The sequence below is a fragment of the Notothenia rossii genome (genome assembly GCF_949606895.1).
Source record: "Notothenia rossii genome assembly, chromosome: 6".
Lineage (NCBI taxonomy): Eukaryota > Metazoa > Chordata > Actinopteri > Perciformes > Nototheniidae > Notothenia > Notothenia rossii.
Genome location: NC_136909.1, coordinates 3601815 through 3627309, shown reverse-complemented (window position 1 = coordinate 3627309; position 25495 = coordinate 3601815). Strand labels below are relative to the sequence as shown.

Here is a 25495-nt window from a genome sequence, read left to right as displayed (position 1 = left end):
CTTTCACAGCAAACGATGCTGGTTTACCGGTATGTTTGATATGTAGAGAGAAGTTGTCAACGGTGCTCTAGCCTTTACGTATGGAGGAACAACAAGAGAGAGGAAGACAGCTGGCGATCTTCAGTCATAATCCAATGGGGTATGTAATTTATTTCAGAAAACACTTTTTGTTATATTCCATGGAATGCTCTTAACGTCCCAATGAATATATTAAATTCTTTGACAATAAATACATACAAAAATTAATCTCTGGAAACCGTAGCGCTGTAAAAAGCACGACCGATCATCTGAGCCGGCCAGGCTAAAGTAACTGGATGGCCTACCTGCCTGTCTGCCTTCCATCTGAGCACAAACGTATCTCTTCCCTCATTGGTCATGTGCGCGTTCGTATGTGTTGGAGGAGGGGCTCTGTAAGAAAGTCTGAAGGAAGAGGCATATTTTTTCCGGTTGTGTATTTTCAAATTCTAGCGCACTGGAGCTGGTTTCTCCATTCTTACCTACCCTACCTTTAACTCTTTTTAGGGTGCAGCTATATGTTTTATTTATTTCAAAGTGGGCCCATTTTAATAATATTTTTTTTTCCTTCAAATGTGCAGAGGACTCCCCAAGTGCTGTGTTTAATTTATTTTAAAGTAGGCCTGTGTATTATTTGTAATTCTCCTTATAGGAGTTCTTTGTTTCTTATTAGAGGTTAACAGTTTTATATAATGTAATAAATAGCCTAATAAATGCAAAACAACTGTAGTTTTTGTCTGATATAACAATAAATACAACTTTATTAGCTATCAAGCTATGAAATATGTTTTGCGGCTCCAGACAAAAAAATATTTGGGAAAAAGGAGCAAAATGGCTCTTTTGGTCAAAAAGGTTGCAGACCCCTGGGATAGGGTAATAACTTCATAATTAACTACTTCTGAAAGCAGAAGTCTGGGGCAAATAATTGCAAGTCTCTTCAGTGAGAATGTCACAAAATGATTTCAAAAGAAAAGTTGGAAAAAAAATCCAAATCAAAAAACAGAAGTGACATTTAAAAAAAAGAGTCAAATTCTGATAAAAGGGCACATTCTAAGAAAAAGGCATATTTAGAAGAAAAAAAGTCAAATTTCAGATGCATTGTGGGACGTAGTTTATGGGCAACGTGCTTCATTGAATCATCAGGCAACCGTATAATAAACGTATTATATTCTTTGCAAGCTCTTGTGGGGCCACAGAAAATGAAGTCACGGGCCGGATTTGGCCCCCGGGCCTTGAGTTTGACAACCCTGGTTTTCAGAAAGGATAGAGCTAGAAAAAAAACTCCAAAAACCTGAATAGAGCTAGCAGATAGCAAAGCCAAGAAAGACCCAGTAGAAAGACAGGAAGGAGCCAAAAGAGTTTGTATTTTTTAATATTCAAGCTCTTCTCTTAAGATATTAAAACTTCCTATCTCAACATGTATCATTTTATTCCAATAAAAAACCTTACATTTTTGCTGCCAATTTTTAGGGCCTGAGAAGTAAGTGTGAGGAACCTATTGTTATTGTAGGAATTATTCTTATTCTGCTGGCGTTTTCCTATTTTAGAGGGCTTTAAGACGCTTCAGAAGTTGTATAATTGTGCACGGACCCCAGGTTTGGTGAAAAATGTGAAATTCTGGAGTTAATGGGTTCAAATTGTCCAACATGCTCGCTAGCACCAAAATAAAAATCGTAATCTTTTGATAAAAAAGCTCAGTAGCGCCCCCTATTGTATGCTAGTCACATATAGTTTCTCCAAACTTCACAAATCTTGGCACAGACATTCCTCATAGATTTGCGGACATATTTCTAATTGGCTTCCATTATCCCGGTCCCCCAGAAAGTCGGCCATTTTGAAAAGATGTGCATTTTTCATTACATTACATATCACTTGTTAGACGCTTTTATCCAAAGCGACTTACATACATTCAGTACTGTGGACAATCCCCACAGGAGCAACTTGGGGTGAAGTGTCTCAGGGACACAACAACATGCTGACTGCAGAGGGACTCAAACTTGGTACCCCCTGATTCGAAGTCCAGCACTTTATCCACTGAGCCACAGCCGCCCTCATGTATTTTAAGCACATTTTTGCGAACTCTATATGGTGTCATGAAAAAATATCTACTGTTTATTTGTAGATATCTACTAATGCTTACAAATAAAGTGTGTAATGTATACCTTTTAGGTATATTATTGAATTATATATATTATACACACTGTTCTGATTTCTGCACTGACCTCAGCAGCTGTTCTCACTGTAAACATTGCATCACAATGAAAGCAGTTGTAATAATACAAAAAATAGCCTAACATCCAGGGGAGATGTGATTGGTGAGCAGAGTTGGGTGTAACGCGTTACTGTAATAATATTACTTTTGTCGGTAACGGTGTTTGTTGAGGTTTGACGTGGTGTTAACAGCAGTGGATAACAGCTTCTGGCCTGGACACAGTTTGCACCTTACCGTCACATTTCTGTCTATTATTTGGACGAACTCAAAATAATGGGCATACCTCCACCCCTCGAAAGATATCGCTGACTCAGCCATGTTTATGCAGCACTGCACGTGGAGATGTGGACGCAAGTCGCGCAGATTACGTACATATAAACCTGCGGCGGAAACCCGTCTTGTCTGTCAGTGTGATTATGACTGATTTGATAAAAGTAACAAAGTAACGCGTGACAGGGCAATGTTAGTAACCGTAATGTGATGACTGAATTATAAAACTAACGCGTTACACTACTCCTCAGACAACTTTTCTGTGCATCAGATGTCCGAGTTAAATGATACAATAAGTCTCACAGCATACAATATTGATGGACATTTAAAGTTGACACAAAAAGTATTTATGTTGAACAGAGACTTAGAGGAATAAATGTTTTTATGCTAAGGTAAAGCTAATAGCTAAGGATCCTCGAACCCAGAGTGAGGATGTTGTGAGTGCGCCGCCACGACTCCGAAGCAGCAAAAATTTGAATTTGGAGGACCGGTAACCAAAGCAGAGATGGACAGGCTTGCATCCTTCATAGTAGAGGAAATGTTGCCCATTTGCACAGTGGAATCAACATCGTTCAGAGATATACTGCGCAAAATACAGATAGCAGGAGACAGAGGACGGCCATGGTCAGATAGGAAAACATTCAGGAGCTATATGGATCAGTCTTATGCCACAATGGAAACTGAACCAAAGAGAACATTTGAAACTTTAGCAGTCTGCGTGATCTGCCTGTAGGGAGGGGCTGGCCGGCCCTGCGAGTAAAGTAACGAGTAAAGCAACGAATAAAGTAACGAGTTATATATTAGTTTTTTTTTTTAAGTAATATGTTATATATTACTTTTTTTTTTAGTAACGACCCCATCTCTGTTGGTGAGTAAACAAACGGTAGAGGGAAGAAAGTCTGATGCACATTTGATCATCTTAAATAACTTATTATCACAACGGGAACAGTTTGAAGCTGTGCTTCGTTGACATAAGTCCAGCCATGCGTCACGCCTCTTTTAAACATATCTGTTGGCTGAAATCGACTCCGGAGAATACATCAGTGTACCCTTGGTTATAGCTCAGTGAAAAATCAGTACCTGTTAAATCTAAGGGAAAGCACTCATCTAAGACAACATTTGTGAAGCGGATAAGATCAACTCAGCCTACAAGACACATCAATCCTGTGATGTTTGGTCATAATCCAGGCTCTATGTTCACATAGAGGAGGATATCACAGTGTTTGAAACTGTGAAAAAGAAATTGTGATAGTGTTTGAAGCTTGTTCTCCCCCAGCTCTCCTACGTTTTTTCTGGCTGGCGTTACTTCGTCTGCCCGGTGGAATTCAACAATGACTTCATCTAGCTTTCTTACTGCTGTTGAATACATTCCAGTAAGTTCAAACATATTATTAATGCCACTTTTCAAAGAAGATCTGTTTTTTTTATGGCACCCTTTATGCCATTTTAAATCAACACAGTGCCCTCTTCTGAAGGAATGAACGTCCCACATGCTGTTTCCTTTTGTGGACATTTTATTTTGAGCTTATCTTAAGAAGCTGTTTGATTTCTATGGAGCCCTCTAGGGCAGTGTTTTTCAAAGTGGGGGCCCAGACCCCCCGGGGGGCCGCCAGGGGCGCCAGGGGGATCACGCAAAGTTTGGGGGAAACGGGATTTTCTTTTTTTTAGACGTTATTAATAACTGCATATCTATCAATCTATGTGTCCTTTGATGCCAGTCTTTTAATATTTTTTGTTTTTGAATCACACGACCGCCCTTCAAGCCAATCTGAATCGTGCTGCCGCTACTGAGAGTGAAACTGAGTATCTGCTCAGCTTTTGGAGCAAGTCAGAGCTCGTGAATGTTTCGCTCTGCAGCTGGATGAGAGCACGGATGTAGCAAATGTCGCAGAATTGCTTGCATACATCAGATTTATCTCAGAAGACAACTTTGTTAAGGAAATATTATTTTACAAAGCACTGGAAGGTAGGACCACATGAAGAGACATTTTCCAAGTTTTAGATGAGTACATCATCTCAAATGGACTTGACTGGTCTCGTTGTGTGGGTGTGTGTTCAGATGGGGCAGTGGGGCTATGACAGGCAAAAAAAGCGGAGTGACAGCTTTGATCAGGCAGAAGGCCCCAAACGTAGTGGCAACGCACTGCATGCTCCATCCCGAGGCACTTGTACACATCATTTTTTTTAATATTGCAACAGGGGGGTCCCCGCCAGAGGACAATGCTATATACATAGCTATAGTTATGGTAGGCCTATTTAGCACACACTTTTGTCCAAGGCGTTAGCAACATACTTTCACCTCTGTATGTTTCAATTTTTCCAGGACTTTGTTGTTGACATGTGTGGTCAGACGCATACATTTCTTTGTGTTGCATATTTTTTTGCAATTTCATACTTTTATTTGTAATGCTTTGAAACACATCACTTATCTTAGAAACTCTGAGGGAAGGTTGAAGAATATCTAAAAGTTATTGCACAGTACCTGTATGCTTAATAGGCTAATGTGTAGTCATATGTATTTTTTTGCACACCATTTGATATTAATTGTGAAATATGTGTTTCTCCCTGCCATTTTTACAAATGACTGCTGACAACAAAAGTTGTTTTTTGTTGCATTTCCAGATACAACCAATATCCAAAAAACAAAGATCAACCTCTGTGTTACGTCTCCACTAAGGTCTAGGGGACCTGGAGACAATAACACACAACAACCAATAATTATGAGGGAGTCAGAGTAAAGGTTGACAAAAGGTTTATTACTTGTAAACCTAACTGAACAGAATTTCAACAGAAATACTGTTTGTGTGAGGAGGAGGAGGAGTCGAAGGAGATTGTGCCAAACAAAAGAAACAAGCATAACAAAACCAAGCCTATCTCTACATCTATCCTTTGAAACAAAAACTCAAACAAAAACCCCTCACTAACTAAACTACTCGGAGCTGGAAAAAACCGAATATAGGGTTGGCAACAATCCGCTAACCTAGTGTGTCTTAACATTAGTTAGCTACGTGGTGAGAAATGTACAGGGTACCCCAGACTTACCTAACTCCCCCACCTCCCAACACACACACACATTTACAAAGGTCAGAACAAACAAAGTAGAATGACTTTCTAACAAGGCAGTCAATTGCAGGCTCCTCATCAGCAACAGGCCCAGGGTGAGAGAGAGAGAAGACTTCCTGGGTGCCTCCTTTATGGTCGGCCCTGGCTGCTGATAGGCCAGCTGAGGGTGAGAGGATCCAATCAGCCATCAGACTCAGGTGCAAAGGCAGATACCGATCAGCTGCTAATTAGCTGTGCAGAAGACAGGGAGAAGAGAGAAAACACAGGAGGGAAGGAAAACCACACAAGTACAGCCTGCCTGGCACGTAACACTCTGACAGCAGAAGGTCCAAGACAATCACATCGCTCCCATTCAACCCCAACAGACGAGGCAGATACATTTTTATGGGATCCGGAAGATGATCTTTGGGGAGCAGGTGGTGATCACACATGAGGATGTCACTCAGGTAATGTGATCAGGAACGTTTTTGGGTAAGGGGGTAGAAATGCAAATATATGTATTAAAACCAAACCAGTAAACGGAGAAAAGATTGAGAAATGTATTGCTACTTCAATTCAATCAATTGCATACTGTAGTTTTTGTTAGATTTCAATAGTCAGTCAATTCGATTCAATTAATAAAAAACTCAAATGTGCATTCTTACTTTGATTTTTTTTTACCATGTCCTTTTATTTTTATGGCATGTATTCTGTTCCCCGATAATTTTTTGGACACACGAATGAAATAACCTACAGTGCTGTGAAACGCTTACTGTACTTAATGAAATATTAGCTCACCCCTTGAATATTTAGAGCTTCATTTTTGCCACAGCAAATTGATGAACATTTAATAGTTTATGCTGCTTTAGAACCTTTCACATTTCAACAAACCAAACCAAACCTGATGAAAACCTGTGGAATTCCACAAAGATTTTAATTTTGCACTCATAAGCCATACATGGTGGAATGCACAACTTCACAATTCTCCTTTTTTACGATCATTTCTATATCAAACTACCATTTGTTGTGTATAGTGGTATAGCAAAGTCATGCACAACTTGTATTAAAATAAATGGTGTTATTTAGCAAGCTGCAGTAGACGTGGAAAACAACAGAGTGCTTTTGACTTGTGATTATGTAGGAGTTTTTATAAACACTGATTTGTGGCTTTATTATACTCTGTCTCTGAAATTGAAGGTTTGTCTTTTTCCATTTCTTTTTTCCAAGTATTTCTGGTTTTAAATAGAAGATGATGTTGAAGACTATTACGGAAATACTTTTGTAAATTACGGTCTGCAATAACGTCTAAGAGTTCAAAGTGTCTGCTGTCAATTAATAACATATTTAATTCATCCTTCAGAGTGCGGAGATGAATGGAGTACCAATGCAGGATTTACAACTCCCCTTGTCCTTTGATTTTGGCCTGCCTTCTGCACATGTGTCCATACGTGAGGATACAGTGCAAACAGCACAGGTAAGATGCACCACTGCAAGAAACCCTGAACACATCCTTTAAACTACCGGTCTTGTAAGATTTCACATAACTGTGGCCTGTAAAACATTTGTATACTGTCCTGAGAGCTCTGGAGGAGCTCGGTCAGGTATACAAAAAGTAACTTTGATGATGTCATACTGAAGTTGTCAGTGTTACCTCGGCTTTGAATTGGAGACAACAAATAGAAAGTCTGTGTTATAAACTGGAGGTATGGTGGAGTTGGAAATAAGGTCTTATAAAAAAATAGCTTTTGAGTTGCATTATGGGAAAAACATAGAATCCAATATTATATGGACCTTGATTCATACTCAACATTTAAACAATTAGGACATTTTGGCCTCTGCTTCATTCATTGACCAATCTTTTTGTGTGTGTTTGTATGTTTCGTTCTTCTACTACAGGATTTGCTTTTACATTCGAGCAGCCAACTATCCCTATCAACCGCAGCTGACGGCTCAGGAAATCCAGAGAGCACACGACGTTCATCAATTCACAGGACAAAGGTTGTTGAAGATCTTTTGGCTGTATTTATGGACAGTAGCATAATACATTTGACTCTAAAGATGGACTTTGTAAATGAAAATGCTATTGATGATAATGGAGTATCAAGGGAGGTTTACACTCATTCTGGGAGCAATGTCTTGAAACGTGTGAATGGGATGCAGAGCGAGTTCCAAGGCTGAGGCCAGATTTCTGTGAGGCTGAATGGCAAGCAGTTGGACGGATCTGGGTGAAAGGATTACTGGACCATGGTGTCATGCCAGTGAGGCTATCAAAGGCTTTCATTTTAGCCTGCATTCATGGAGTCGACTCTGTTGATGTAGACATCCTGATGACATCGTTTCTCAACTACCTCTCTCCTGTTGAGAGATCAGCTGTGGAGAAGGCTTTCCAGGGCACAATGGAGGAGAGTGATGAAGAGGACTTGCTCAAGCTTTTCACAAGGATGGGTTCCCATTTCCTACCTGCAAAGAACAACATGGAGCCTACCATCGAAACAATAGCTCATAAAGCCATTCTCCAAGAGCCAAAGTATATCGTCGATTGCTTCTTGACACCCATGTCACTTGTACAGCTGAAACTGCCAGACAAGGACAGTGTGTTGTCTCTGTAGGAGAAGAAGAAAGCCACAGGCAGAAGAGTGTCCCAACTATTTGAAACAACCAACGTGGTGCTGTCTCAGAGAGAACAGATAACTTTCAACCATCTCCAACGATATGTGAAAAATGCTGACCAAGCCAAAGCTGAATAAATCCTGCGTTTCTGCACTGGTTCTTCTGTCATATGTGTTGACAGAATTGGGGTGTGCTTTAATGCTGAAACTGGGCTCAGCAGAAGGCCTGTTGCTCATACCTGTGGAGCTACCCTTGAAATACCGTGTACCTACAGCTCTTTCCATGAATTTTGCACGGAATTTGAAAATATCCTGTCCAGCAACTACTTTGAAATGGATATCCTTTGAACTTGAGAGCAGTCGTCATCAGGACTAATAGTAACAGTTTGGAATATTATTTTGACTTGATATTTTTGTTGTTTGTTTTGTCATTGAAAAAACTGATGCACTGAACTGTGTAATGAGCAGTCTGCAATTCTATTTTCTGCTTTAACAAGGATATTACCTTTTTTTTTTTATACGCTTTGAGAATGACTGCAGTTTTCATTTTTGTCATTTTGATCCTAACCCAGTTTAGAGGCTGAGATTAATATTGTGTGTTTTTTTTGCAACTAAGAAAGCTAAGCGGTGTTGTCCTTCACTGGTCGAATTGTTAATTGTTGATGTTATGGTGTTAAAGAGTCAGTCCTTTTTGATAACTGATAGACTGGTGTATACAGAATCTAAAATATTCAACAGCTTAGACTTTACTGACATATTCTAAATCCTCAATCAACTTAAAGATTACATTTCAAATTAATTATATGAACTATGCACACACATGACCTAAGTTCATCAAGCAAATGCAGTGAGTAGCATTACTACTTTGTGAAAGAAACTACAGGCATAAGAGCTATATACTCCCAGAAACAAACAAGCAGTGCGGTGATGGTGAGTTCCAATGTCACGGTGTATATGTTTGTAAAAGGAAATATGGACATTTAATTGTGTACAAAATGCAGTTGGGACAAGGAGGTGCACTGCAGGGGAGTGTCCATCCTGTAAGTGGGGGAGGCGCACTGCAGGTGAGTGAATTTTGTACTGATTTAGAGAGATGCACTGATGGCCTCTCTTAGGTGCATATACAAGTTCACAGCCTGATATGGGTCTGTTGGTGGAGTCAGATGGGACTCGCCCATAAAGATGTGGCATAGTTCGTACACATCTGGATCACATGGTATGGCCAGCCGAAAGACACATTCATTTTTGCACAGTTGAACGTGTTCGTCTTCAACAGGGGAAAGGTAGTCTCTTGTCCGGTAAAGGTCAGGCACAGCACACATCACATTTGGCCGACCGCTGGGGACGTTGAGGTTTCTCGACGGCCTGATGGTGTGCGCATTCCAAACCTGTGCAGTGTCATCCAACTGATCCTATAAAAAATAATGTATTAATACATTTAGTAAGAACTGTACATACGCATCAACTTAAATACAGAACATTATGGCATTCACACATAACCACCAACCCCGCCCTCTGTCTGTGTCCTTCACACTCTCCTCTCTGTCTCCTTCACACTCTCCTCTCTTTCTTTCTTTCTTTCTCTTTCTTTTTCTCTCCTCTCTCTATCTGAACTCACACGCACAGCACATACACACAATGTATTAATTCACCTGGATGAGCATGAAACAAAATTGAAGGAGGCTTTTGTCCAGAAATCCACCATCAAAATGCCCGTTGTCTCTGAGGTCTCCAAGGAAGCACAACCAAAACTCCGCGCACTCTCTGCGAAGAAAACCCCACCAATATTTGATTCGTTGATTGGCGGTGCTGGCTCCCTCCAAGTAGCTTTCATGGGTGCCGTCTGGGCGAGTAGGTACGAGGAAGGAAGCCCATGATGAATCCTCATGAGAGGAACCCTTTAGCGAACCAATTGGCTGGAAAGCTTCAAAGCTTCATAAGGCTTCATCTCACCATCACTAGTGATAACATGTACGATGAGATGCATCTTGATCTGATTCTGAATAACTTGTTTTGATGCAGATTGTCCCCCGGTCCTGTCTCTGACCCGGCACCATGAGTCCTGAGCTGCAGCTCCTCCTGCTGGTGGCTGCAGGGAGCGCAGGTAAACACAGGGACTCAGTGCATTCACTCAATAATACACTTCACTGCAAAACTACTCAAAAGTAGAACAAATAACCTGCACATTTTCTTTGATAGTTGAAATAATTTTTCGGAAACACTTTATATTAACTTAAGGTGCACATATTCACCATCAACTAGTTGTTAATTAACATGCTTATTAGCAGTATATTGGTTATTTATTAGTCATTATAAAACACGTATTAATGCCTTATTCTACATGTCCATATTCTACACGTAATAAGCCATTAGTTGAGAGTTTCCCCTCAACTACCCTCTGATTAGTGCTTATTGATTGTAAGTCAGGACGTTGTTGTACATGAGTCTTAATATGCTCAATATGGGCCTAATGAGGCAGCAGTACCGCAAGAATAGTAATTCTCCCATGACAACTGCTTCTAGCCGCAGTTGGTGCTTGTGTGTGTGTGCTTTTGTGTGTGTGTCTCTCTCTCTCCCTGATTGTCTCCAGGTGCAGCCTCTCCCCCAGGTGCTCCCAATCCCCAATCAGGGCCTCCATAAAGGTCCTGAGGAAGGCTGCAGTGGCATCTCTCCTTCTCCTCTGGCTGCATGTGTGCAGCATGGTGTCTCTGTCTCTGTCTCTGTGTGAAACCTGTGTTCTCTTAATTATCAGGAGATGTGCTCCAGTGTATATTTGTGTTCTAGTTTATTTTAGTTGGCTGGTGAGCCCTTTTTCGACCATCTTGTGGCTTCAGAGATCCGTTTCCTCTCCTTTTTCTCTCGCCCGGTCATTTTATATTTTGTTACTTCCCTTTGGTTCCCCTAGCCCAGTAGGGAACGTAACAATAACACTTAACAAATATGATCTATTCTTATGTATTCTTATGTAACAAGACATGAAACTATAAGTGTTAATTAAGTATAAATAACTCAAATGAGGTGTTTCCATCTAAGAATATGTTTTGGGGTGTTGACAGTTCAGCTACCAATAGCAAGGTGATATTGACCTGTATGTTTCATATGTATTACATTGTTATTTATTAAAGTTAATATACCAGAAATCATGTTCAGGATGGGAGTCACACTTTAGTTTTTGTTGATTTATTTATCATTGGGCATCTTTATAATTTGTGTATGTGCTATGTTTGAATTCAAAGATGTTTTTTTCTGGACATTTTATGCAACAAATTGTTCATAAATGAGTGTTTGAACGGTGTGTGTGTAGAAAGCTTCAGAATATAGAGAGGAGTGAATGTGGATGCTTTGGTTTCTGTAAGATATTTCTGCTGAGAGAGGAGGAGAACAATATCATGGAGATAAAAACATTTAAGCAAATTCCAACATTTTAGGAAAACTGTCAAAATAATCAAATATAAAATACGACGAGTAAAGTTTAAATAATAATTACTCTGAGCAATACTCTATGTTAAATAACTAATCTGAGCAATACTCTATGTAATAATAACTCATCTGAGCAATACTCTATGTAATAATAATAATTAATCTGAGCAATACTCTATGTCGTGGCTTCCTTCCTTGTCTTTCCATCGAGCCACTAGACACCTTAAACAGACAGTTCTAACTCGTTTCTTTTTCTTTCTTTACAATATTCAAAAGAAATAGGCAAAACTCAAATAAAATAAACAACTTTGGTATTCTTTCTTTCTTGATAATGCTTATATAACTTCGTAACTTAAAGGGTACTTGTACAATTTGTGTATACGCGTACGGTTAAAAACTGTTCCTTGACGGCGTCTCTCAACAGGTTGCCCATCACTGTGGCTTTAGCCCAGGCGCCGTGGGAATTGTAGTCCTTTATAGTGTGTGGACTACAGACGTCACAATTAGGTGGCCTTTCTAATAAAATCTAAATACTGGCTCTAATATACCGGCCCCTATTGTTATGGGCATCTTTAATAACAATAAAAAAACATTCAAAAAGAGCCAGACAAAGTCAGTCTTCATTTTCTATTTGAGATAGACAGGGTGTCTTAATTGTCCATCTTCAGTTATTTCCTGGTACGTCTACACTACAGGCATCAAAAAATGCTTTCAACGCTTCGCCCATTCACTTGAATGGGGTGACGTAGAAGATTTTTAATCTTCGCCGAACTGCATTGTGGGGAGCATGGCATGGCTTTGCAAGCATCACGAGCATCTATCGGCATCAAAAGTTGAACAATGTTCAACTTTTGAGGCTCGATGCTTGGCATCAGCCAATGAAATCCCGTTTATGCAAATCCCGCCAGTGCAAGCGCAGCCAATCAAACCGCGTGCAAGCTGGGAGAGCCAGACCGCAGTTCATTTCCTCATATTCCAAACGAGACATTACGGTAGCAAATCACCCGGTTCTTTACGACCGGAACTATTTACCGGGATACAAACCGGAGGAACCAGGCATGGAGGGAGGTGGCAGAGACAGTGGGTGAAACTGGTAGGTTTTCGCCTGTTTGGAGAGTTTATATCCAGTTTACTTCGTTTTAACATTGCTATTGCTTTGTATGTCGGGGGCGGGAGATTCATGTGATTGGTTGCTCGCAAAAAATCGCCAAGCTTCAGACACGCCCAGCTTCAAGATTTTTTCATGCCTGTAGTGTAGACGGGCCTAAGGCAGGCATCAGTAGGCATATTTTGCTTATTGGTCTTTCCAGCGTGTTGGTTTTTTTCTTAAGAAGAACACTCCGAATCAGTCTTCCAGATTCAAGACGCGTCCCCATAACTCTTGCCGTTAACCAGGATCCACAAGGTGCATTTGAAACGAAGGTTTGACCTTGAGCTGCAGCAAATGGTTTGGTGTGAGAGGTTCCAAGTCATTTGGATCATTTGACAATGTAGTTATTGGTCGGCTGTTGAGAATTCCTTCAACTTCACACAGAACCAGTGGCGAGCCGTGACTTTTATACCTAGGCCCTCGGACCCCCACCCCTTCCCTCGAGTTATTACGTCACAGCGTACTTCAGCGGAATATCAAAACAACGGCCCGGGGTGCAAAACGCATCAATGAAAGCGACCCTCTACCACAGAAAACAACACCTGTAAATAACCCTATTTGTGTTCTTTGAAATTGAAAAGGATATTGCATTGTGTTTGTTACTTTCGTTGCAGTTGTATATGTCTTAAAGGCCCAGTGAAGTGCATGTTTTTGCACCAAAATGAAATGGCAGTTTAATTCCTTACATATCATTGTGCCTGTTCATGGCTAAAATAATTTTTAATAATTCATAATTAATGAATTAATGAATTATTAATTTTGCCATCTGAGCCTAACGGAAGTTGCAGACGATAGTGGCTGTGACGTCACAAGATGTACCCAGTTGCGATTGTAAACATGGCGGAGACTCTGGAAAGTGATACTAGTGTGAGAGAAATTATTGATTTGGACAGCTTTTCGGACAGGATAGATGAGGAAAGTGATCAATCTGGTGCACTTTGAGGGCAACATTAAGAGATTTATGGATACAGCTCTCAACACTCATATGAAACATATATTTAAATAATCAAAAAACATTGGAATGATTTCTTAACCTATTTTATACAACTAATATTACATAGATGGAAATATTTGTTTACATAGATGACCAAACCCACTGAGATAACTTAGGCTACAGTTTACCTCCCTGAGCTGACGTTATCTCTCTCAGTCCCACAGGAGAGCACTCTCCCTCTCCTTATTGTTGAAACAGCTAATCTCCGTTAGCTCCGAGCTAGCACCAGATGCTAACAACAACCCTGTAACTCTGTCAGTCTCTCTTTCTCTCTCTCTCGAATCGACCACTGGCCTTTATTTATCATGATCAATCAAAGAATCTACGAAACAATGACCCCAGCCAGGCTCACCTTCATCTTTTGGGAACAGAAACATCGCCACTTCGGCAGACTTGACATTACTACAGCCAGCGGCAATGCATCGTTTCCCCTGTGTTTTTCATCCCTCTTTCTTCACTGTCGCCTCCATTGTCAGGTTTTCTCGATTGGAAATCACTTCCAGTCGACTCCGACACACTTTCCAGGAAAATACTAGCTCAAAAACGTTGAGAAATTCGACTTTGAAAAAGAGAAAAAACGAACGGTGGTGAATGTAAACAGTGCAGCGGCGTCCATCTCGTGACGTCACGCAGTAGATCGCAAGCCACGCCCACGAAGGCGAAGGTCGACTGCAGATTTCCCCGGAAAATTCAAAACTCGTCAAATTTGTTGCTATTCCAACATTTTTTGATATGGGTTCCAATGGACAATTTTGGTCATTACTATACGTATTAGCATAACAGATCATGCACAGGTGCACAATTCACTGGGCCTTTAAGTGTAATTTGGCATGCTTTTATTTTGAAGGCGAGTTAACGCTGTTGACAGGAAGTTGTTGTTGCTATGGAAACAAGAAAAGTTTCACAGCGGGCGGAACTTGTCATAAAGTCCGCGATAATAACACATTGGTCAATTGTACTGTCATTTGACATTACTCTCTCGTTCAGTTACTATAGAGAGGCGAAGTCCCTCCCCTTCCGGGAGCCTCCATGGGACCCCGGAAGCGGAAAATTATACATAGAAGTCAATGGAGAGAGAAAAGTTATCTTTTGATCCCGTTTGAATTGTGCCACGAATGACACATATGATGTTTGTCAATCTTAAACAATCATTTCCATGCAAAAAAAGTCACAGTTTGTCGTAAAACTGCTGAAATATAAGACTATGAATAATACGCAACTAGAAAGACTACAAATCCCAAATGCATTCTGGGTCGCGTAAGTGATGTCATAGGCGATAATGCTCCAAGACTGGTTGTGACTCGCAAAGCAAAGAGGAAGAAGACTGATTTATTCCCTCCAATAAATATAAGAGATTGCTCCAATAAATTCACTTTTACAAGATGCCTGTGTGCTTTGTACGAGGTTGTAATCACAAAAGAGATCATACCACTTGCTCGTTCTATCGCTTCCCGTCTGATGAAAGGACCAGGAGTTGTTGGACCAAACATATCAGGTAATATACATGTTTTGCATGGAACATAGTCAAGTTAGCTACCTAGCTAGTAGCGAGCATGTTAGTTAGCATTATATTACATTACTTAGCCTTGTCATTTGTATTAGCCTTAACACGAAGTAAACCGAAATGTTAAACAGTAAGAGTATTCATGATGGTAAGTATTTTGTGAAACATTTGAAGAGTAGCCTATCGCCCCCTCCACCAGGTGCTAAGGGGGCGGGAGGTAGGCTAACCCCACATTAGTATCAGCGATCTTTTCTACTTAATGCTATCTGCACAAATGGTTAACATTGACCATTAAAAGATCAGGCAGTTCAGGGAGAGTCGAAGGAAGGAAGGAAGGCAGGCAGCTTTGCATGACATTCTTCTGGACGTGTTTCATTGTGATGATAGTGAGAGTGAGTCAATCTGTTTGTTGGAAAGACAGTAGTTGAGTGATTACTGAGAGAAAATTATTAAAAGAGATAATTATTCAGTGTTGTTACTTTAAAGTGTTGTTACTGACCTTTTTCTCTATTATTTTCTTTACCTCACCTGTAACTGCTGAGACCCTGAGGAACAAGCACACTGGACTGACCTGCTCTGGCAACCTGATTTCCACTGTACGTAATAGTATTTGGTTATGGTATATTATTTATATACATCAAAGGCACAATGCACCCCCCAGAGACACACATGTATTGAGTGTGATATTTTGCATTGGTCATGTGAAATCATCTTTACATACTAGAAAACTGTAGGAGCGGCAACTTGTTTTGAAATTGAATTTTTAATATCCGATAATAAAGTTGATCTGTTTTCTTTATTCTTCTCTCTTCCCAGCTCCATCCATCACCATTCTCTGTTCCTGCAGGTCCTGCTTGCTAATCAATATTCATATTTTTTTACACAATTACAAATAAAGTCAATGTATTGTATGACATGAAGTTGTGCTTCATTCTGAGTCAATAATAAATTCATTCTGCCTTCAGCTGCAAAATTATTGTGGACTGCACCGACATCCATGTAGCTGCCCCCCAGTAAGATGAACCAAGCAAAGTTGACATACTCAACATACAGCTGTACTCTTAAGTTTACATGAAGAATTTGTGAAATATTGGTAATAACAGGTTTAAATGATTATTAGTAATTAATTATATAATTTTCTCATCGTAGATGAGCAGACAGGGAGCAGATGAGAAAAGCAGAATATGCAGCTGCCATTTTCCACATGGAAAAGAGAAAGGGCCAAGTGTATTTGAGTGGACAAAAGAGAAATCCCAAATACGAAAAATAAAATTATACAATTTACAGATATGTATACAAATAAATATATATCCTATATACACCATGTATAATGATGGTGTATGATGTAGAAGGAAGTGTGGTAGATAACAAGTAAATATAGAGTTACATACAGATCCATGTTACAGCAAAAGATGGAATAACTAAGAAGCACGCAGTATAATAATAATTACACGCAACAATTAAATAACTGCTCAGCATCTCCACCACAATCCCAATCTGCTGTGTCCTGTTTTCCTCCCCTCTGCATAACACCCCATCACACATACGAAACACAACGCAGAGTCCGAGGGTGTTAAGAGTATGTTTATTTAAATGTCCTCCTCTCTACTGGCCAACACAGGGAGCATATGCTGGGTGTAGAATTGTTCCAGGAGGAGGAGATTTCCATGCCATGCAGGGTCTTTGGGGATGGGGAGGATGATCGCCTCCATCGTGGTCCACAGCAGCAGAGACTCCGGTCTGTGATGTGCAGCTGTTATATAATATACAATACATTTTTTTGAAAAACATTTGATCAAAAAATAAAGATTTGGTCAGGATCTAGAGTCAGTGTGTAGTTTATTAATTAATCAATGCTCTCTACATTAGGAAAACACATACCAGTGTACCAGAGGGAGTCACACACAGCTGTGCCTAGATAACCAAACAAATTGACAACAGGGATGCAAACTCATCAGGTATGAAAAAGGTGACAAGGATCCGAGCCCCCTGACCCCACAGAATATCGGCTTTAAAATTAGGAATAACAGGATTTTAGCAGTCAGAACAACTAAAGCAGCAGTGTTAATATTAACAGAAACGCCATAGAGTCACATCTAATAGAAATATATAAAAAGCATTTATTTTAATTGTGTAGCAGTCAGTTTATAATTTTGGCAGCACTGTTGAGCATTTTGAAAATGTATTTTCATGCCTCTGTGCAAGGCTTAGTCTTTCTATCTTTATAGCCACTGGTGTAAAGTAACCAAGTTCATAAACTCAACAAGTACTATACTTGGGCACAATTTTGAGATACTTGTACTTTACTTAAGTATTTCAATGTTTTGCTACTTTGTACTTCTACTCTACTACAGTTCAGAGGTAAATGGTGTACTTTTACTCCACTACATGTATGTAATACCTTTAGTTACTTTACAGATGTGGATGAATGATGTGAAATATAATCAAGTGTTAAATCAGACTTTAGTTCCACCTGGAGTAAATCCAAAAGCTACCCTGCCTGCAGTATACAAAGTCATTCAAACTAGCTGCACCTTTACCAGCTTTGATAACACTTTAATGATCAGTCATTATAAAACATATCATATTATTCTGAAATGGACCAATCTGCAAAATGACTACTTTTACTGTCGCTACTTTCACTATATTTTGATAATAATAATTTTCTACTTTTACTTGAGGAACATTTGGAATGCAGGACTTTTACTGTAACAGAGTATTCCTACACTCTGGTACTTCTACTTTTACTCAAGTACAAGAACTGAGTACTTCTACTTTTAATCAATTTCAAGATATATACTTATACCACCTCTGTTTATAGCCTATGAAAAAAACGATTAGAAAACGAAGGCTAAAGCTAACGTTAGCAGATAGTGACAATGTATGCTAGTTAGCTAGCTCAACGATAATATTGCGACGGGGAAAAAAAACTTTTCAGTGCATATCACGCTCTGCCGCTCCGACAGGGAGCTCTACTCTGAACACCTGAACGGCCCGTTCTAACAGCTGTTCACCAGCGGTCCAGTCTGTGCCACAGTGACTCCGGACGCACAGTTAATATTAACGAACGCACCGTAGGTAATGTAGCTGCTGAAGCTAGACCATCATCGCCGAGCAGCAGAGGCTTATTATACATCATGAGCAGAGCCGACAGGCAGGAAGACTCGAGCACACAGCTCGCGCTTCATTATAATATATAAAAAAAAAGCTCGCGGCCGCACATTAATCCGGGTCCCAGACCCCCTCCCATACCCCAAAAATATTTTTATTGCAGATCTACAGGAATCATAAAAACGACCTATTTTGGATTCAAAACGGAGAATTTCGCCGAAAGGTGACAAGTTTGCATCCCTGGACAAGATAACCAAAATCCTTGAATCTACACACAGCAAATAAACTCAAATGACACAACGAGATGTAAAAAGGAGATCACACATATAGTCGATATAGAACTGGCCGCTTCAATCTGAAGAGCAACTAAAACAAAACACGGGAGTGTATCTTGTTCTTGTGAACACTAATGTTATCCAAAGCATACACAGACACCACAAAGTTCTTAAGGAGAAAACTAGTTGCTAAAACAAAACACGTTAGTGTACCTTGTTAGCTAGCTGACATTAACCTTAGACATTGCACTCATATTACTCACTGAAACCTTGTAAAGCCGGTCCCGCATGCTGGCTCTTACAGAACCGCTCCCTTTCGTGTATGTACAGCTCTCAACATGCCCAGACTTGTAGTGATTTTCACCTCTTTTTATACTTTTTCGCCTCATTCTGAAAGAAACAGGTGAAATTTACTAACGTGACAGCCATCTTTGTGATGGTGACGCGTATTGTGCGAGACCAGAGACCTGTAGTTCACTGAGCGGTTTCACACAAAAAAAATTGTAACTTCACAGTTTTACGACACATTTTTATTTTTTTGACTTGCAAAATGTTCTTTTAATTTGACAAACATCACATGTGTCATTCGTGGCACAATTCAAACGGGATCGAAAGATGACTTTTCTCTCTCCATTGACGTCAATGTATAATTTTCCGCTTCCGGGGTCCCATGGGTCGGAAGTAGATGGGCGGGACTTCGCCTCTCTATTGACCCTTTTACAGCCAACGTCATCAAAAAGTTGCGCGCGCATGTGGGCAACGGAAGTGGTGTTGTTTTCAAGCAGTTCTGAATGACAAAGACGAGGTAGCAACTGGTTAGCAAGCATTTACAAACTGTACCCAGCATCAACATGTCTGGTTGTTGCGTATACGGTTGTACGAATCGCTATTCCACCGGCGGACTAAAGTTTTATAGGATTCCGAGAGGACCACGACCATTTCAGAGCAACCGGCGGCGTCTGTGGCTGCAGGCGATTAAACGTGTGGACTGGAATGAGGACATAATCAAAAATGCTCGCATCTGCAGCGCCCACTTTATATCAGGTAATGAGGTTATCTAGCCTACTCTTTGATTTTACGGGAGAGCCTTGTTTACATTTACATAGTGATTGTCTGTATGATGTAGAATAATAATCAAATGCAGCTAAAGTTTGATAAGCTGGTGTTAGATTTGCCTAGTAGCTTGCTAGGCTAAACAAACGTGTTTGTGTTTTATTTTTGCAGACGAGGCATCATTGGACTCTAGTAGTCCTGATTTTGTGCCATCTGTGTTCATGTACACAAAACAAAGCCAGAACCCAAATGCAAAGATGGACAGGTAAGATTAGAGTTGACATCCTCTCAGTCGTTTTTTGTTTTGTTTTCCTCTCTTGCATAAGCTTTGGTGCCTACAGCTGCTGTTTTGAGATATGGATTAGTCTAACTATGAATTTCTGCTGTTACTGTAGGTACCATAGGAAAAGGAGGAGAGCTGACACTGCAGTAAATCAACGTGTTACTTCTGAAACTCCAGAACAAGAATGCAGCATGGATCATTGTCCTGGTATGAATATATGAATATATCATCTTAGAATTAACTGATTGATTGTCAGGGTTCCCACCCTCACTGAAAGAGTCAATGTGCTCCTAGTGTGTGTGTGCTCCTGCCAGGCCCACTGCTCCAATTGCTATGTATGTCTGTGTGTGACGTGTACACTGGCCCCTGGATGGGTCAAATGCAGAGGAAAAATCTCCCCCTGGGATCGATAATGTATCTTCTCTTCTGTCATGGAAAAGTTTTGAAAATTCATTGGTAAAAATGTGTGAGAACCCCTGAATTGTGAACTTGTTTGCATTGGTTGCAGCACATGCTAATTTTTCACTTTTCTATATTTAAGCTGAAGAGGATATCCCAGTTCCAAAGAGAGAGTACGATGATCTGAACCTGAGATACAGTCAACTTCAGGAGGAATATGTCAACCTGCGACAGGAGTTTGACACACTACGAGCAGAACATGTAAAGCTGAAAGAGGAGCTGCAAAAATCTACATTCTCCTACACCACTGTTAAGTGCAACATTGGACAATTGATTTTTCTCACAGGACTGACCTCTGTGGTCTTTGAGTGGCTGATTACAAAAATGATGGGCAGCGTAAAAAGAATTCACAACAAACTTACAGTAGAGGACCACCTATTGATTATATTGATGAAATTAAGGTTGGGCCTATGTAATACTGACTTGGCTTATAGATTTCAGGTATCAAAAACCACCTTATCAAATATTTTGCGGAGCTGGGTCCCTGCTATGGCCTTGGTCCTCGCGCCACTCATTAAATGGCCAAGTAAGGGTGCAGTACTTAAAAATATGCCAAAAATATTCAAGCGCAACTTTAGAAGAAGCCGGTGCATAATAGATTGCACAGAAATGTTTATAGCTAGACCCAGTAATCTGACTTCCAGGGCCCAGACATGGTCAAACTATAAACACAACAACACCATTAAATATTTGATCGGCATCACTCCAGCTGGTGCAATTTCCTTTCTGTCTCCTGGGTGGGGTGGACGGGTTTCAGACAAGCAGATCACTAAGGAGTCAGGTTTCCTCAAACCTTTGGAGCCTAGGGATGAGGTTTTAGCAGACAGAGGATTTCTCATCAGAGATGAGCTTGCGGCCTATGGTGCAACCCTTCGTATCCCTCATTTCACAAAAGGAAAGAAGCAGCTTTCTGCACAGGAAGTGGACACATCTAGACAACTTTCTCGTGTGAGGATCCATGTAGAGCGAGTTATTGGTCGGTGGAAAAACTTTAAGATTTTACAAACAGTTATTCCTTTGTCGCAGGTTGACATACTAGATGATGTTGTTATTGTATGTGGTGCCCTCACAAACCTCTGTAAGAGTGTTGTTCCCAAATGAGTTACACATAACCATGTATGACTTATAAAGTGATTTTACATTTGTAAAACATGTATATAGGCCTACTGTACTTAAAACTGAATGCATTTTAATAAATCTCCCCACATTGGCTGCCACTGGTGTGTCTAATGGTCCTTTCCCCCCCAGATTATCTCAACAATTCAGAGTGCAGTATCACATTTATTTGTAATGTTGTTACTAACAGAGTTTCATTCCATTAAAGTGCCACTAAACATTAACAACATAGAAAGTAGGATTATGTACAATATATTAGAATCAAACTGGTTCTGTATGTTGTAAACAGTAAATAATAATTTTAGGTCGCAAATTATCTCTATGGATACATATATAGCATTACAGAATAAAACTTAAAATATCTTGTTGCACTGAAGTGCATCTAGACACAGCTGTCAATAACAACATCAAATGTAAAGAAAAGGCTGAGGATGAATTCATTGTTTCAACTGTAATGCAACTTTAACAACCAGGGAAAGACAATCCATAACCGACATCTAACACCATATCTGGTCTCCTATCACAATACAATACATTATATTGCCCACTCCTACATGAAGGCATTCAAGCCTCAACTCTCAGACATTTCCTACATAACCATGTTGCTGGCTTCCTTTTTATGTGTGCACAACTGTAGTGAATGTGGTTGTTGCATTTGACACAGATGATCATTTTACCAAAATCTGGTCTTTCACAGTATTCGCAGGCTCTCTGTGACACCAAGACAGGATCATGTCTTCTTGTCAGTAATTCAGGCAACACACTCGAGCTAAAGAACTCATGTGCTTTTGGCAAAGCCTCCTGCAGAAACTCTTAATTTCTTAGGATACGTTGCACAATGAACTTCTCCTTAGTCCACAACACAAAGTCACAGTAGCTAACACCACACACAAACATGTGAAGTTGAGTTTGATAGTAGTGCGTGTGTGAATGTTTCAAAGAGAATGACTTGTCCAGACAAAACTGCTTGTCTTCTGTACATCCTTGAAGGCTATTCCTGTATTTGTAGGGACATTTGATCTCTACCACCCCTTTGCCACAGCAGGTACATCTTGCTATCCCATCTGGCGATGATCCAAGGTGTGGCTCAGAAGGTTGCACTACTAAGCCACATGAGCTGATGCTGAAATCTGGATGGCTTTGCGACATAAATGCAGTGTAGGCTTGTCTTGCCGTTTCCTCCATGTTTTGACCCCAGAGCACAGATGGGACATTTAACTCTGTTTTGTTATACTGCATTATATCATTTAGGTATGTTTTGCTGATCTTGTCAGTTGTGGCTGCATGGTGAAATTTGGTACTTGTGATCCGACCAGCCCTATAGGTCTGCCACTCATTTGACCTTGACTGTTTCCGTGTCACAAATTCCAGTTTCTCACATTGTTGAGGTTGTAGTGTAGTTTTTAGTTTGTGAAATGTATCCTCACATTTCACCTTCATTTCCTGTGGTGAGAGTTCCCGGAGTGTTGCATCAAATAAAGCAGTCAAGGGCTCAGGTAAGTCTGGATGCTCCTCTGAATCAGTGTCAGACGATGCAGTGTCCACTGTTTTCCAGGCTCGTCAGCACTGCAGCACCTGGGTTCACATCCAGCAGTTCCCGGATGTCATCATCTGTCAACACTGATAATAGAGCAACAAAAAGACACTATTAGTGTGCTGCATAATGTTCACATTTTAAGAATAATGACTGAATTATTCTAAAATCAGACCAGTTAAGCTGTAGATAACAAACAATCGAATTTCTAGAATCAGTAATCTGAAGACAAAAGGACAGACATATTCAAACTAACATAACAAATGATACTGAAACTATTCAAACTGAGCGTGTATGTTTACAAAAAGTCTTGATGCCACGTTGGTCTGTAGGCCTTTTCATCTCTGCATCACCAAGTAACACCTTTCTCAGGCTACATTATGGTGTCAAGACACTGAGGAGAAATCCTGAGAATTAATTAAATGCACTATGGCAAAAGAAAACTTATCTAGGCTCTGTCAACTATTACATGCCTCTGGGTGTGATACTATTCTTCCTAGCAGATGTTGAAGCTGCTGGAAGTTGCCTGCCAAGCCTCTTTGGTTTGTGGAAGCTGATTTCCCTCAATGGAGCTGGTCTGACTTCTTTCCTGCTGATGTCTTTCCACATGCACACTCCAGAAGTAACCACTGCTTTCTCTGTCCTTCCCATCCTAACATAGAGCTCAACTTTGAATAATATTGCAGCTGCATGGCTGCAGCATGACCCAAGCCTGACATTTCACAAAATCATAATAAACATACTGGGCTTGAAAGTAACATTTGCTCTCAGACAAATCTCGGCTCTGGCTATGAAGTAGGTAAACATCTAACTTACTAGACATGTGAGTATCCTAAGCTTAATCAGGTTTTGAATGTAACTGAATGATATTGGCTGCTGACATTTTGAACCCTGTTGTCACTGTGTTGTTGTTCATGAACATGTTAGTTTCAAACCCTGGTTATGATGAGAAAGTTACAGGGCAAGGCATACGATTTTTGATATGGAAAGGAGAGTAATAGCCAGCTGAAAGGACAGTAACTCACCCCTGAACTGTTAACTACAAGCCCACAACACCAAATAATAGGCTACTCACCCCGCCATACAGGTGCAATTCGCTGTGAGGACGTAGTTTTCTCGTTGGTTGATTATGACCCAAGCCTCATACATCGTTGTCTTGTGTCCTTGTCTTTGACTAGGGAGAATTTCTGATCTCAAAATACAAAACTCTGAGTCTATGTCATGGTATTTTACGTTCTGTACATGACCACAGACAACGTATTCGTAAGCATCCACTGATTTATAGGCTCGTAATTTCTCTCTGGTGTACACGCTCGGTTTCTCAATTAAATAGGTATATATATCTGGCCACTGTATATTCGGCCACTTGCCAACGTCTTCAACCCACTCATCAATAGAACACGGATCTGGAAATCGGACACCATTTGTCAAAGTCAACTTGTTAAGGTAACATTCACGATCTTTAATAGATAATCCCCTTGCGTAGCTTGACAAGCTGTTTATCTCTGTCATCCTTCTGTTGCCACAATGCGCGCGCATACGTTCTACGTCATCATTGTGTACAAACACAAAAAGGGTCTATAGCTGGGCCCTCTGTGAATTCATAGCTGGACCGCCTGGACGTCCAACAGCTCCTCTCTTCACAGTAACTCGCAGAGACGAGCTTCTTTCATTTAACCCTTCACATTCCAACAGAAACTGAAAAGGCAGATTCGAAGGATTTATTTATTTGGAAACTGCATTTTAAATACAATTAAATCAAGTTATTTTGGTAAAACTAATGTAAAATATAAGTAAAAAAATAACTAAAAAAATATATATAATCTTTATTTTATTTGTTTTAATGTTTATAAATATTATTTTGTAGAATATCTTAGGCCCTCACAGAGGGCCTAGAGGGCCCTGACGGCTCGCCACTGCACAGAACTGTTGAAAGCACACAGATCACAGACACACACACAGACCTCAGACACACACAGATCACAGTGACACACACACACACACACACACACACACACACACACACACACACACACACACACACACACACACACACACACACACACACACACACACACACACACACACACACACACACACACACACACACACACCACACACACACACACACACACACACACCACACACAACACACACACACACACACACACACACACACACACACACACACACACACACAGGGGAGTAATACTGTGTTTACCCAGCTATCTTAATGTCATCCATCTGAACTAAATCACAGACTTCCAGTCATCATTCATCCATGGCATGCATTTCTCTCTCTTTCTATACAGAGTCAGATTAAAGAAGTAGAAAATACACAAAATGGACCGTAGGCAGATGGTGAGTTGCTCGGCGGGTCTGATTGACAAACGCATATGGGTGTCCCGCCTTTGTAATCATTGGACCCACTTCTCCGAGCAACTCGTC

General features: G+C 40.3%; 1 protein-coding gene and 3 long non-coding RNA genes across 4 annotated transcripts; 2 read left to right on the top strand and 2 right to left on the bottom strand.

Moving 5' to 3' along the window:
* Positions 1-14717: 14717 nt before the first annotated feature.
* LOC307043227 lies at positions 14718-16132 on the top strand. The gene is made up of 2 exons (XR_013809304.1): positions 14718-15812; positions 16033-16132. It is a non-coding gene; the product is annotated as an uncharacterized lncRNA (long non-coding RNA).
* A 650-nt stretch (positions 16133-16782) lies between these two features.
* Positions 16783-19187, bottom strand: LOC307043226. Its single transcript, XR_013809303.1, has 2 exons — positions 18866-19187; positions 16783-16969 (listed from the first exon to the last, which is right to left on the bottom strand). It is a non-coding gene; the product is annotated as an uncharacterized lncRNA (long non-coding RNA).
* Positions 19188-19339: 152 nt separating this feature from the next.
* LOC307042174 (uncharacterized protein) lies at positions 19340-21579 on the top strand. The gene is made up of 4 exons (XM_079685894.1): positions 19340-19646; positions 19827-19920; positions 20051-20145; positions 20480-21579. Exons 1-4 carry the CDS (start codon positions 19454-19456, stop codon positions 21496-21498), a joined length of 1401 nt encoding a protein of 466 aa, XP_079542020.1. The 5' UTR covers positions 19340-19453; the 3' UTR covers positions 21499-21579.
* Positions 21580-21672: 93 nt separating this feature from the next.
* LOC307042129 lies at positions 21673-24623 on the bottom strand. Its single transcript, XR_013809009.1, has 3 exons — positions 24123-24623; positions 23521-23759; positions 21673-23133 (listed from the first exon to the last, which is right to left on the bottom strand). It is a non-coding gene; the product is annotated as an uncharacterized lncRNA (long non-coding RNA).
* Between the last annotated feature and the right edge of the window lie 872 nt (positions 24624-25495).

What these genes read in the sequence shown, in the direction of transcription:
- LOC307042174 (XM_079685894.1), top strand. Translation starts at nt 19,454, where the DNA reads ATGTCTGGTTGTTGCGTATACGGTTGTACGAATCGCTATTCCACCGGC. An exon ending in CCAAATGCAAAGATGGACAG is followed by an intron (nt 19,921 to 20,050) that starts GTAAGATTAGAG and finishes CTGTTACTGTAG; the next exon opens with GTACCATAGGAAAAGGAGGA. An exon ending in CAGCATGGATCATTGTCCTG is followed by an intron (nt 20,146 to 20,479) that starts GTATGAATATAT and finishes TCTATATTTAAG; the next exon opens with CTGAAGAGGATATCCCAGTT.